The 13,258-nt window shown below is 41.1% G+C and overlaps 6 protein-coding genes across 6 annotated transcripts; 4 read left to right on the top strand and 2 right to left on the bottom strand.

Moving 5' to 3' along the window:
• Nucleotides 1-345: 345 nt before the first annotated feature.
• On the top strand, nt 346-2,608 carry IL334_006765 (uncharacterized protein; the record flags this gene model as incomplete). Its single annotated transcript, XM_062938462.1, has 5 exons — nt 346-496; nt 680-830; nt 931-1,178; nt 1,235-1,679; nt 1,804-2,608. 5 exons carry the CDS (start codon nt 346-348, stop codon nt 2,606-2,608), a joined length of 1,800 nt encoding a protein of 599 aa, XP_062794513.1.
• Nucleotides 2,609-3,025: 417 nt separating this feature from the next.
• IL334_006764 (uncharacterized protein) lies at nt 3,026-4,850 on the top strand (the record flags this gene model as incomplete). Its single annotated transcript, XM_062938461.1, has 3 exons — nt 3,026-3,425; nt 3,535-4,757; nt 4,824-4,850. The coding sequence occupies 3 exons, from the start codon at nt 3,026-3,028 to the stop codon at nt 4,848-4,850; spliced, it is 1,650 nt and encodes a 549-aa protein (XP_062794512.1).
• Nucleotides 4,851-5,096: 246 nt separating this feature from the next.
• IL334_006763 (uncharacterized protein) lies at nt 5,097-6,969 on the bottom strand (the record flags this gene model as incomplete). Its single annotated transcript, XM_062938460.1, has 8 exons — nt 5,097-5,226; nt 5,338-5,534; nt 5,635-5,861; nt 5,941-6,095; nt 6,169-6,231; nt 6,323-6,471; nt 6,556-6,714; nt 6,775-6,969. The coding sequence occupies 8 exons, from the start codon at nt 6,967-6,969 to the stop codon at nt 5,097-5,099; spliced, it is 1,275 nt and encodes a 424-aa protein (XP_062794511.1).
• A 423-nt stretch (nt 6,970-7,392) lies between these two features.
• On the top strand, nt 7,393-10,294 carry IL334_006762 (uncharacterized protein; the record flags this gene model as incomplete). The annotated part of the gene is made up of 16 exons (XM_062938459.1): nt 7,393-7,414; nt 7,658-7,701; nt 7,770-7,977; nt 8,089-8,165; nt 8,238-8,258; nt 8,317-8,359; nt 8,441-8,475; nt 8,545-8,691; nt 8,775-8,906; nt 8,974-9,076; nt 9,152-9,251; nt 9,307-9,427; nt 9,546-9,802; nt 9,866-9,894; nt 9,956-10,194; nt 10,259-10,294. The coding sequence occupies 16 exons, from the start codon at nt 7,393-7,395 to the stop codon at nt 10,292-10,294; spliced, it is 1,614 nt and encodes a 537-aa protein (XP_062794510.1).
• A 210-nt stretch (nt 10,295-10,504) lies between these two features.
• IL334_006761 (uncharacterized protein) lies at nt 10,505-11,288 on the bottom strand (the record flags this gene model as incomplete). Its single annotated transcript, XM_062938458.1, has 3 exons — nt 10,505-10,742; nt 10,820-11,062; nt 11,152-11,288. 3 exons carry the CDS (start codon nt 11,286-11,288, stop codon nt 10,505-10,507), a joined length of 618 nt encoding a protein of 205 aa, XP_062794509.1.
• A 747-nt stretch (nt 11,289-12,035) lies between these two features.
• On the top strand, nt 12,036-13,091 carry IL334_006760 (uncharacterized protein; the record flags this gene model as incomplete). The annotated part of the gene is made up of 1 exon (XM_062938457.1): nt 12,036-13,091. The coding sequence occupies one exon, from the start codon at nt 12,036-12,038 to the stop codon at nt 13,089-13,091; it is 1,056 nt and encodes a 351-aa protein (XP_062794508.1).
• Between the last annotated feature and the right edge of the window lie 167 nt (nt 13,092-13,258).

Here is a 13,258-nt window from a genome sequence, read left to right as displayed (position 1 = left end):
GAAAAACAATTTAAAAGAACATTTCCCACTTTCTTCTGCTTAATTACGTAATAGTCCTTAATCCGGTTAGAACAAAGCGAATGAATGATCTTGTTATCAACTTGCCACCCAATTTGTCAAATACTGCAGCACCTTTCAATCTCGACTTTCATAACGCATGGCAGCAAGACGAGTACAAGTTGGATTGACCACAATCAGGATAAAAGGGAACGCACAATTTCACGTAGAAACGTCTAAACGAATCGTCCAAAGGAAAAAGTAGATTCTCATCGATATGTCACGCTAGATAATCGATCTTTGGCTTGGATATCTATCTATATAGATATAAACGAAACACAAACAATCATGCAGTTAGGTAGATATTCAGTTTCAACATTAAAACCACCGCCTATCCATTCAATATCGTTCTCGGAAGATGGCAGATTCTTCTCTGTAGCAGGAGAGGAAGGATATGAGGTTTGGAAATCGTGGCCATTGGCTTTACTTCGTCGGAGAGGTGAGTTCTCAGTCCTCCTGTTCTTCTGTTCTCTTTCAATCTCCCTTCCTTTCTGATCACACTCTTAATAAGCATCACACTCGTGATATACGTCAGATGAGGATTTGCTCATCTGTTCGGCTGCTTCAAGCTTTGAATTGTCAGGTTAAATCCTAATATCTGATATCATTATACGCCTAATAGTACTACCAGGAACATTGTCTACAGCGCTACTATTACCGCAATCACCTCTATTAATCCTACAAGGAGGCGGTAATTCACCTTTATATTCACCTAACAAGGCTATTATATTTCATGATAAATTAGGAATAGCAATTGCAGAAGTTGAATTTAGGTATGTCAGGTCACGCCTCTCAACTCAATATCATATTTCTAACCCAATCGCTCGATTTTATAACACATGACATTGATATTATGTGCTGCTACAATTTCAGTGAACGAATACGAGGTGTATCAGCAAGGAACGGATATGTAATCATAGCTTTATCGAGAAAAGTAGTCGCTTTCGAATATGGTATAGGGAAGAACGACATTTCCCATATCTCACTCACTGAACAACAAATGAAAGGGAAAGGTAAAGGGAAAAGGAAAATCATAGATGAACCTAAACAAGAAGAGGAAGTGAAATGTGGGTTTTGGTTAAACAAGCTGGGTGAATGGGAAACTTGTCAAAATGATTTAGGTAAGTTTACCTCTTCAAGTCTCGATCTCTCTGCCGTGCTGAACATCCAACTTCAGGTCTAATGGCATTATCTACATCTCCTGGATCGACACTTCTCGCTTTACCAGGTAGACAAGCTGGACATGTTCAATTAATCTCATTACCGCCTTGTCGTCAAGCGTCTTCTTCCAATTCTGCGACGCCTTCATCTACATCAGGTACAACAGGAACATCATTCAGATCACCCATCATCCTAGCTCATACACATCCATTATCAACACTCTCGACAACATCGAACGGATCTCATATAATGACGACATCTGAACGAGGTACACTGATAAGGATATGGGATACATCAAGAGGTAGACTAGAAAGGGAATTAAGGAGAGGTGTGGATAAAGCGGAAATGTGGGGTGGGAAATTCGAATACGATGGGAAAGGTAGGGTCGTCGCTTGGAGTGATAAAGGTACCATCCATGTTTGGAAAGATGAGGATAATACTAGAGTGGAAGGATCTAGATCGTAAGTCAACTTCCTGCACATGGTAGCAGATCATTGGCAACGGCCAGATCCACCGACCTGAATCACATCGTTTAAATAAGCGCTTGGGGAAGATGAATACAGCTGACTTCGGACTATATCATAGCTCAACACCAACACCTTCCACGCCGTCTCTGGCTCATCTTCTATCACGAAACTTACCTTTACCCAAATACTTCTCATCGTCACCGTCAATAGCTCAATATCATCTGCCACGTAAAAACCCACACGCGATAAGTTCAGCTTTGGGTAAAGCAGGAGTCAACGTACCCTCTATGAAAACAGATGAAGAAGGAGATGAAAGCGAACGATTCATAGTTGGATGGGTCGATGTACAAGTTCCTATATCCGAAGAGGAAAACAAATCAACCTCAACGACGAATAGAGATGAGATCAGGGTTGGTAAAAGGCACTCGGGAGCACACGAAGGTTCAGGCACTGGTGTGAGTACAGGTATGGGAGGTAGAGAAGAAAGAAGATCATTTGGAAGTGACAATACCTCAAGAACTGCTACTCCACCTTTGAGAGGAGGGACACCAACTCCATCATCCTTTCACAATAACAATAATACAAGAAGAGGATCAGTAAACAGAAACGTGTCTTCGAATTTCATAAACAAATCATCTATCCAAGATCAACCGAAATCGAAATCTTCTTCTTCACATCTACACGGTCAAGGTTCAACAAGACAAGTATCCGGGACGACTGCAATACCCGCCGACTCGAAGATGAAAGTCGAAAAACAATTAATAGCTATCACTTATTCAGGCGATTGGTATAGACTTCGTATACCCGATCAAAATCCCAATTCGAAAGACGAGAATAGTTCAGAAAACGATGACAGCAAGAAGGGAAGTAAGTGCGAATTGGTCGAGTATAGAAGGCTGGGCGTAGGAGGTGGTGGTTGGTGATACTCTCTTTCTAGTATTCAGCTTGGTTTTACACGATCATTTCATTTTCTGTTGTTTATACTAACTGTACTATTATTTTTATTGTTTCGAACATACCTGTCAGAATCAGACTGTTCAAGACAGGTCGTCTTGTCCCTTCTTAACGATCAATCCATTTTCATGAAAAATTCGGTGTTGTATAGTTTATTATTGTAATTATACCGCATTATTATCAATGCTTGTGCGATGATCACGTGACTTGCTGGTCTAGATGAAACATATTCTAGCGCACGGTCCCAGGAATGACGTAAAAATCATTTGTTGATATCAATTCAACTGGTAGTCAGTCCAAATTTCATACTTTCCTTTCTAATTCTATCAACCTTGTTGAACAGACCCATTTCATCCATTCTCATTCAATCGCAGTCACAAAGATATATGCGTCTACCCAGGAATTCAAGGTTATTGTGTTTCCTTCTTTCATTATCGTTCATACCACCGTTCATACTGGTATTCAGTTTATTAGCTTGGTTGGACGAGTCTATGAAGATTTGTTTACCTTTTTCGTTGAACAGAATATCCACACAAGCACATCAATCGTTATCCTGTCAAGCCAAATCGTATACCAGCATCAGCTCAAAAGGTACAGGGCTGAAAGCGATCATGTCCGAAGTCAATGGAGATGGTATCTCCACTGGAATCAAACAGGGAAATGGAAATGGGAAACAACAAGGTAAATTAGCGGGTTTCCTGACAAGTCAAAAAGAAACTTTTTTGGATGATCTGAAGAAAGGGAATGGGAATGGATGGACAGTAGTTATGGGTAATGAAGCTGGAGGTGAGTCTCTCAACATCAAACAAACACAATTCAACATTGAAAATTGAAAATCGCAATTCTGATATCCTCTGTTGTGATATATGCTAAATATTCATAATTTGTCATACAGACCTTGACTCGATCGCATCTTCAATATCTTATGCTTATCTTTCAGCAGCATTGACAGCCCAACGCTCAGTACCATTGATCTTAACTCCAGCGAACTTGATGAAACTTCGACCGGAAAATCTACTAGCGTTTGAACTATCTTCTTTCCCAGTAGAGTCACTATTACATCCTGAACAATTACCTATTTCAACAACAGAACTATCTTCTTTAGGAGTCAAATTCGGTCTAGTAGATCATAATAGACTGTTACCCCCTTTCGGTGATCACACTCGTGACGGTACAGTCGAAAGTATAATTGATCATCATGAAGACGAACATTCGCATTTAGATGCTGAAATAAGAGAAATTCAAATACCAACTGGAAGTTCAGCATCATTAGTAACGAAACATTTTATGAAAGAATGGAAATCTTCTTTGTCTTCTTCTCCTGCAGGTCAAAAAGGTTCACCAATCCCATCTGAATTAGCAACTTTGTTACTGTCTGCAATATTAATCGATACAACAGGTTTAAAACCTGATAGGAAAGCTACAGAAACAGATTATCAAGCTGCTTCTTTCTTATATCCAATTTCAACTTTATCTACCACCACTACCCCCAATCCCGATAATACTAGTGCTGTCGACAGTCAACAGAATGGTGATGGTCATATCATTTCGTTCTCAACGGATGGATCCAATATACCTCAAGATTTAACTATCTTGACTGAGAAATTACAAGATACGAAGATGGATGTATCATCATTAACGACCTCTCAACTTTTATTAAGAGATTACAAGGAATATTCATTACCTACTTCATCATCTGAATATCCGACATTGAAAATCGGTTTATCCACTGTACCATTAGGATTCAAAAAGTGGTTATCCAAAGAACCTAATGGATTCGAAAGTTTGTTGGAGGAGACGAACGAGTACATGGAAGAGAAAACATTAGATATAGAAGGGATTTTAACTAGTTTCAAAAATGGTCAAGGGAAAAGCAGAAGAGAATTAGCTTTGATCGTTCGTCGTTCAGGTGGAGTAATTAAATCACATGAACAAGCTAACAAAGTCTTGAAAGAATTGAAAAAAGGCTTGGAAACAAATTCAGATTTGTTGGATCTGTCTAAATGGGATAAAGATAATAAAGGGGCTATAAGCGCTTGGGAAAATCATAATGATCAAGTCGTTTTTTGGAAACAAGGTAATGTGAAAAGTACAAGAAAACAAGTAGCTCCGATATTGGTGAGTAAACAAACCTCTCTTCTACCCAACCGACAATGACGATGCTGATTGACATTATTTTGATAGCGCGATTTGGTAGCTTCGCTGAACTAGATTAATTCCAGGATATGCTTATAGATTAGATGACGAAGACAGTGCCCTAACGATGAATAATTTGCAGAGCTCGTGAAATTAAATGATCCACGCTCAAGATCGAACGCACTTGGCCTCGCAAGCTGAACGGATACTCTTGCATTCTTGTTCAGAATGATAAACTAAATCTGCACTCAGAAAGTCGATATAGTCATATACATTTGCCAGATGGCACTCTCATTGTCCATTACAATTCGTTATCATCCATTATTTACATTCCACTTGATGTCCTCCTTCTTTACTCCAATCTGCCAACTGACATTCCCTGGAACAGTATTTAGCCCAAATGCAACCTGTACAACTTATCGTTGGTGGTGCGAGACGGAAGTTCAAACACCTATTTGATTGAAAACAAAAGCATGGTCAGTCAATGCTATCTGAAGAGGAGACAGTGATATAACGTCATAACATGGGAACAAATCCTTTAGAGTAAAGATTGATTGCTTACCATCTACAAACATCTTTTCCACCCCATCTATCTTCAATCTTCTTATTTGGTCTATTGCGAGCCCACCATTCTTCGTTCGTGATCAGGTGGAACAATTGAGGTTTGTTATATGCGTTTTCAGTGGTCAAATGAGAATACTTCATGCCGTTCTTTAAGCAAAGATGGATAGAAGCTTCGTTTCCGACAGTTGGATCGGACTATCTCATCTCCGATGTCAGTATTCCATCCACTCCAATTAATCTCGACTGATGAACATCGTCTCGATGTCAATCTTGGAGATGGTCGTAATAGACTTACAGCAATGGAATAACATCCTACTTCTTCCATACCAAATCTCAAAACTTCTTCAAACGCTTCAGACATTATACCCTGACCCCATAATTGAGGATGTATCTCGTAGAACAGTTTACCTTCGACTTTAGCTTTGTGCAATTCGTCGAATTTCGGTTGAGTATATACCTTGCCTTTTTGGGGTAAGAATGAAGGTGAAGAAGAAGGGTAACTAAGTGATAATGCTATATTTCCTATTATAAAAATCAAAATATATCAGCCCAGCTGACCTGAAAGATATCATTAATGGGTCTATGGCAAACGTGGACATACCTAAATAACCTTCAGCTTTCGATATACGATTTGCTATTTTGATTTGTCCAGGATCTTGAATCGTTAAACTGTTAGGATTCAATGCTGTTATGGCGAATATGTAATCATCACGACCTTTTTGCGACGACATGTATATATTCGGTACTCTCGGTATACTAGTAAGCAGTCATCAAATCATCAGATCTTGAGCTAGGTCTTCCCAAATACCTAAAGCCCAGAAATACTTACCTCGATCTGATATATCTATTCAAGAACGATTCTTTGATATCTGATAGTCCAGGTGAACCATATCTACAGTGAAAGAAGAGATATTTCCCTTACAGAATCAGCTAAAAGATCCTAATCATTCTGCAATCACAGGCAGAGGGAGGTATTGGCTTACAATTGTGTTTTCTGAACAGATGGTTCCATCTTAATCCTTCTAATCCCGGTCAAATCATTGATTTCAACCTGTCTCAATAATAATCTAGGTGTATGTAGCTCAACTTGTTTACATGATGGTATACGAAAAATGTCCAATATGGGTCGTATCTATTTCATTTTAGATTGCCGTCCATGTATCAGCTCAGAACGTTTTCTCTATTCTGAAGAGGGAAAGTAGAAACTCAAGCTCACTCTATCTGTCAATAACCCATGAGCAGGTACAGTATACGTTTTCGCTCCTTTGATCAATACTTTCTCCCATTTGGATGTCTCTTCTGGTGATTCAGCCGACGGAGGCGGTATCTCGTCAGGTATTTTACCTTCATTAGGTTTAGGTATAATAACGGGTTTCTAAACAAGACCGTGAGCTACATCGCCTCAAGAATGGTTATGAAACCTGCGAGTGCTCACTTTATTCTTTGGCTTCTTCTTTTTCTTTTTCTTCTTCGTTCTGTTCCCCTCTCCTACGCCATTTGCTGGTCCATCCTCTTCTGGACTGTCGAAGTCAGAATTATCATCGATATTTGTATCATCTACTGCTTGAGCCAAGAGGTCCACAGGGTCCGTAGCCCCCGCCGTAGCTTTAACGGCGTGTTCTTCCATCATTCTGACCGTCCCCGCTCAGGATTTCTCTTCTGAGCTCCAGTGTTGACGAGAGAACAACTCGATATCATCAGATACAATACAAAGCTGAACCGTCTTTCGCAGTTCAATTACTGGGGGATGACTTTTGAAATTCTCGGAACAAAGGAAAATGGTGGGGTCTCCAAGTGAATCTCTATATTACGTAACTATCGAATTTTCATTCGCTAGCTCCGGTAAGTGATCGGCCCGTCCCATCTGAGTCACGAGGCAGTCTCAACATATTCGTATCGTTATATTATTATATCTTCGTATATCAATCAGCTTTCGAGGGTCAGATTGAGATGTACTGGGATTGATTGGAGAGTGGGGCTCTGCCAAGAAGTGACAGAACTCCAGAAATGCTCCCCGCTTCAAGGTTTACGTCAGTCAATTAGCTGTCATCAAATGTTATTTTTAGTCTGGAGAAGTGGGTCCAAAGTGGAATGTCGGGCCGTAAGATGTGGAGGTGGTCCATTAAGCATTTGATCACTCCTCTTCTGAAGCCTGCCCACATTCTATAACTGTACCTGCATCTTTCATGATAATCACCTTGTCCCCCTTCTTTCTCTTTTCATAAGCCTACAAACACTATCCTCCGCCACAACTTGAGCTGATATGATGATGATCATAAACATTTTTACCGTGCTATTGCTTGTTCGTTCTGTAATAGGATGGACGAGTCCTTTAGGTCCAGTTGTGGATCTTGGGTATGCTGTATGTCGACTTTCCTCCTTGCTCTTTTCAACTCCAGAAGGTGCTGATTTGCATCCCGGCATCATAAGGTATATCTCGGAAATGACACTCTTCCGGGAATTACATTCTTTGGTGGAATTCCATATGTTCAACCTCCTTTAGGTGATTTAAGATGGAGGGAACCTAAGATGATCGATGAATCACCTAAAAGTGATGATCAAAAAACGATTGTTGACTCTAGGAATTTCGGTCCTATCTGTATACAACAACCTGCCACTGTAGGTGTAGGTGAAGAAGGTCAGCTGTCCTACTATTACTATCCTTTCTACATGAATCTCAATCTCAATTCGACCTATTGCATCCGGTAGATATAAGGCTGATTGTACGAGAGATTTTTGTCATTGGTAGATTGCGTTACGTTGAATATATGGAAACCTACTGATGCGAAAGATGGTGATAATCTACCTGTTGTAATTTACATTCATGTGAGTTAACGAAGCGCATTTTGTCTCATTTCCTGTATAACTACTACTTTGGTTGATATAAATCGTCAACAGGGAGGTGGAAACTATTACAACGTGAGTACACTCTAGCTTTTACTCTGTATAGTGTCAGCTGACAAAAGGAAACTTCAAGTCTGCTCAAGGATTTCCTATGCAAACATGGGTGAACAACACTCGTTAGTATCTTCTCTCACCGTCTATACTCCTGTAATGGTGACTGACGATCGATGAAAATACGAACGGGCTTGGGCTCATAGAAGGTCGAATAATTGCTGTCAATATCCAATATCGAGTCAGTGCTATTTCGATCAGTGAATACGTTGCACAAGATGGCTGAAGGCTGTCAATTGTGATTCGATAGCTCGGGCTTCTCGGTTTCTTGGCTTCTGCAGAACTACTTAAAGACGGTACAGCGAATGCTGGTCTTCTCGATCAAAGAGCAGCTTTTGATTGGGTTAAAAGACATATATCCAGTTTCGGTGGAGATCCAAATCATATTACAATTTCCGTGAGCTTTCTCCCTCCCAATGTCATTTAGGCAGCTCGGAGTTTCCTCGTTGTCGTTTCAACTGAGTGTAAGTTGTGATATAGGGTGAATCATCAGGAGGAGGTTCAGTGATCAATCACTTAATCTGGCAAAATGGTACTGCTAAACAATCATTCAATGCTGCTATACTTCAAAGTATAGGTAACGACCCTTTCCCAAAACCGCAAGTATACGAGGTACGTCCTATTTTTGTTCTGAGTGATCAGAAGTCTTGTCTTGCTGAATTCCACGTGAATATTCTAGCAATGTTTTGGAAACGTCACTCATTTCGTTGGATGTGATACTTCCGATAACGTTATGAGCTGTTTGAGAAGTACATCAATCAGGACTTTGATCGCTGCTGTTAGTAAGTGTCTGTATTACTTTTTCAACAGGCAATCATGTTTATGTCGGATCACCTTTTTTGAAAAAAAAAAATTAGATCATCGACCTCAACCTCTATGTAAATACTTACCGATAGTAGACGGTTATAATATCGTTGATTTTCCAAGTCAATTAGTGAAAAATGGTAGATTCTCAAAGTGAGTTTCAATTCTTCATCTCCAAGACTATATGCTGATGGAGTGAAACAAATAGGATGCCAATCGTTGCAGGACATATGACGAATGATGGAACGACATTCACCGGTTCTCCAACTACCGTCACCAATACCTCAAGTCTGTTTACTGCATTAACCTCTGCGAGATATACGAATCTCGTAAGTCCAATCACCCACTTCACACTACACACTTCACACTCTATACAGTATCCGAAATATATCCGTCAATGTTACTTCTAATTCAGTAAGGATGCTGATTATATCCTTCTAAATTTAGTCAAATGGGACTTTCCAAAAAGCTTTAACGTATTATCCCGAATCATCATATTCATCATTTTACGATTTAGCTCAAACATTAGTTGGTGATACACAATTCACATGCTTAGATTGGTATTTAGCTTTACAAGCTTCAAAATATGGTCAACCTGCTTATTTGTTCAGGTGGAATACTCCTGATCCAGTACAACTAGCAGCTACTCCGTATAAAGGGGTGATGCACACTAGTGAATTATATTTCTTATTTGATGGTACCAAGTAAGTAATTCCTATACATACTTGAATCGCAGAGACCAGTCTTAACACGGGATGGTATCATAGCTCGGGTGTCTCATCGGCCAATGCGTTGAGTGAGCTCCTTCAGATTTCAGTACTGACTGCGATCATGACTGATAACATTGATGGTTATAGCTACATTCCGAGGATTTAACGCTACTGAACAACCATTATCTACCGAAGCAGTATCGTACTGGACTTCTTTCAGTCGATCATACGATCCATCAACATACAAATACACTTCCTCACCCGATTGGCCTAGTCTTTCTTATAATGGCACAGGTCAAAGGATCGTACCTACAGAAGGCAATTCGACCACTACGACAAATACGGTAGTGGAAGATATTCCAGATGATTACGTCAAGCGATGTATGGTGAGTTGGCTTTCAGTTTCTCGATATGTATATGAGACGCGAAGCTGGGCTAAAAGCTGTTTAGTTCTGGATGAGTGTTGGAAGCGAAACCAGAATCTGAAGTGGGTCACTAAAAAGATAGTCGGAGATTGCAAATTGATTCATAATGAACAGTAACAAATGTATAATAGCTATCTTAAATCCGCTCGTACATATATGATATTGATGTTCACCAATGCTCACAATAGAAACGGGTTACATTCAAAGCAAAATACGGCTTGAGTTTGGCCAGAGAGAGTGTCGTCACATGACCTGTTCTAATCCAACACGATCACCATCTTGTCTTATCGCTCAAACAGTGGTCCGTCGTATCAGGTAACCCGTTTAACATCTGCTGAACGTTCTCACATCCCCTTTTGTAACTGTAATAGGTATTGTACAAGTTGGAGAGGTCAGCTGCTTTTTGATTATCTTCTTTGGAACTTGAGGGTGCTACTCTTTTCTCCTTATCGATGTACCTCTTGATTTGAAGGCCGCTATGAAGGGTAGAGCCGTCTTGCATACTAGAACTGTTGCGAAAGAACAACACCTCTCAGTGTTACAGTTTTAAACACCTTGCATCATTATTGTAGGATCTAAGACTCACAATTCGCTCGGAAGTTCAGCTTTAGCTTTAGATCTATCGTCATCAAAAAGGATAGAACGGAAGGAGTTAAAATATCTCGGTGACGTCCTTGCTCTTTTCGAGAGTAATCTAGATTGTAAGATTGAATGCAGGGATTCCCAATGGTCTGATTCAGCCTTCACTCGATCGATAGAGAGGTCATCGACCGTATCTTTCGCAGTAGCGTCGTCTTCACCTGGTACACAAGACTGTTCAGGTGAGGCACTGAGAAAGGACAATGATATTCAGCACACTTTTATCATCATGATGGGCGAAGTCAAGGAAAGGAAAATCCTGATCGATGGCCAACCTACTTCTGCGCTTGGTCAATTGTTACATCGTCGACTTCGGTGCGATTGGCAGTGTCGACAGTCTCTGGAGTATATCGCTTAGCGGCTTTGGATGGCTGTTCAGGGCTCGTAGAGGTCTCTATAATAGCTGGCTGCGACATTATATGTTTATAGTAAGGTATATTCCAACGAAGTATCCGTAGAGATGATCTGGATGACTGTCGATCACTGGTGGGGCTTTTATAGTCCCAGTCGAAGCTGTTCCGGAGAGGCAGGTATTGAGTACCCCGCAGGTGAGAAAGAAGTTCGAATTTCGTGCTCATAATAATATTGATGAGAGGAGTAGCACCTCTTCTGGACTCACTATGCCCAAGGAGCCAGAAGACCGCCGTTGAACCAAGTCAGCTTGGGCCATTCTATCGATCGATGTCTTGGAGTTTTTGAGGACTATTCGGTTGACTTCCTTTCATTGGGTGAAAACGAGTAACACAACAGCCTCCTTTCAGATCTACTTCCAAGTCCACCATTTGACCGGAGTTTGCGCTAGATAGAAAGCACCCACTTCCATACCTCTGTACTAGGCTGTAGGCGTAATCGCCACATACAGTAGCCACAGCTTCTTCAGCGAGAAGCTTGCCAGGCGAGATTGGAGTGGTCCTTTGTTCGTTGAGTCGCCCAAGTTAGGACGTCCTTTCAAGGCCCATGTATCACTTTTCCTCGCCCGAAAGCGTTCAATCGATGGTGTGGTGCACTGCTCTAAACCTGATCAGCTATTTCAACGGGTCTTTAGTTCGAAATCAGTTCTGAAACCATACTATGCATACAGTAGTCAGTATATGTATTGGAAAACAATCACCACCCAGTATAAACCGCCTTTAATCAGAAGTCAACAGAGGATTTGCCACCCGATGCATCATGTCCAGAAAGAGGAAATCGCAGACGAGAACGCGATCACGGAGGAGTTCAAAGATTTAGAATACCTACTTTCCGATGAAGTTCTGGACCCGCCAGAACTTCCCTGGAAGTATGATATCCAAGACTTGAATTGGGGTTCTCCAAATGACGCAAACACTCGCTTTTCTACGGTCCCACCCGACATACAAGATAGTACTCGAGCCAATCCAGTGGATCAGCTTCCTGCCGATTCATCTGAGGTTCACTACACAACCTCGAATCACACATACTCCCATGTAGACCAGCGAGATGTTGCACCCAGCGTAGGAACAGGACTATCTGGGGGTTTGCCACTTGCCAGTAGTGAGAACGATGGGTATTCTATTGACACAGTGCGGTATGCTTCCCTTCGAGACAATCAACAGCAAAACACGCTCAAACGCCCAATAGATACTGTCGAGAATTACACAGCGCCAATGCACAGCATGTCAATACCCCCGAACAAGCGTCGACTCTCTCAATCATTCAATGACCTGGACCCTCCAGATCCTGAGATACTCCAAAACTCGGAGAACAGAGGATCAGCAAGGATAGTTGCAGGATTTTCACAGAGGCCGTTTGAACGCAAAATCGCAAACACTCTCCTATTTGGTAAACCGAAGACCACTGTGGGAATTCTGAAATGTATTGACCAAGATACAGGATTATTTACCCGATCAAGGATTGATGATGTAACGATACCCCAAGATTCCAATAATGCAAGTGTGACATCGCTTGCAGGACTTGAAGACGGTTTGTTGTGTTGGAGCAGTGAGCTAAACTCGATCATACCGCAGGAAACCTTCGTGGACCAATTTGGTGAACGACTTCCGTGGAGAAGTACATTGAAGTATACTGAAATCAAACTTGAAAACCAAGGAGAAGGTGATGTCAGAACGGCATTATGGAAGAAGTTTAATGACGATCATAAGGGCAGAAGGACTTACAGTGGTCTCTGGAAATTTTTTCTAAACAAAGATCGATATACGTCGATAGTTCCCTGTTCAGCAGAGATTGAGACATCTGAGTGAACGTTCAGTGCCAGTCTTCAGCTAACAGTCCATCTGGATGTCCAGAGATCTCAAAGTTCTAGATCTAGCAGACTGATCCCCAAGCCAGCCACATATATTGGAGGAAGTGAAGAGGACTGTCGCTAAGGAAGAAAGTATCAAGGCCCAATGGGACGTGAGAAACGTAA

Source organism: Kwoniella shivajii, chromosome 9 (assembly GCF_035658355.1).
Source record: "Kwoniella shivajii chromosome 9, complete sequence".
Lineage (NCBI taxonomy): Eukaryota > Fungi > Basidiomycota > Tremellomycetes > Tremellales > Cryptococcaceae > Kwoniella > Kwoniella shivajii.
This window is presented reverse-complemented; position numbering and strand designations above follow the sequence as displayed.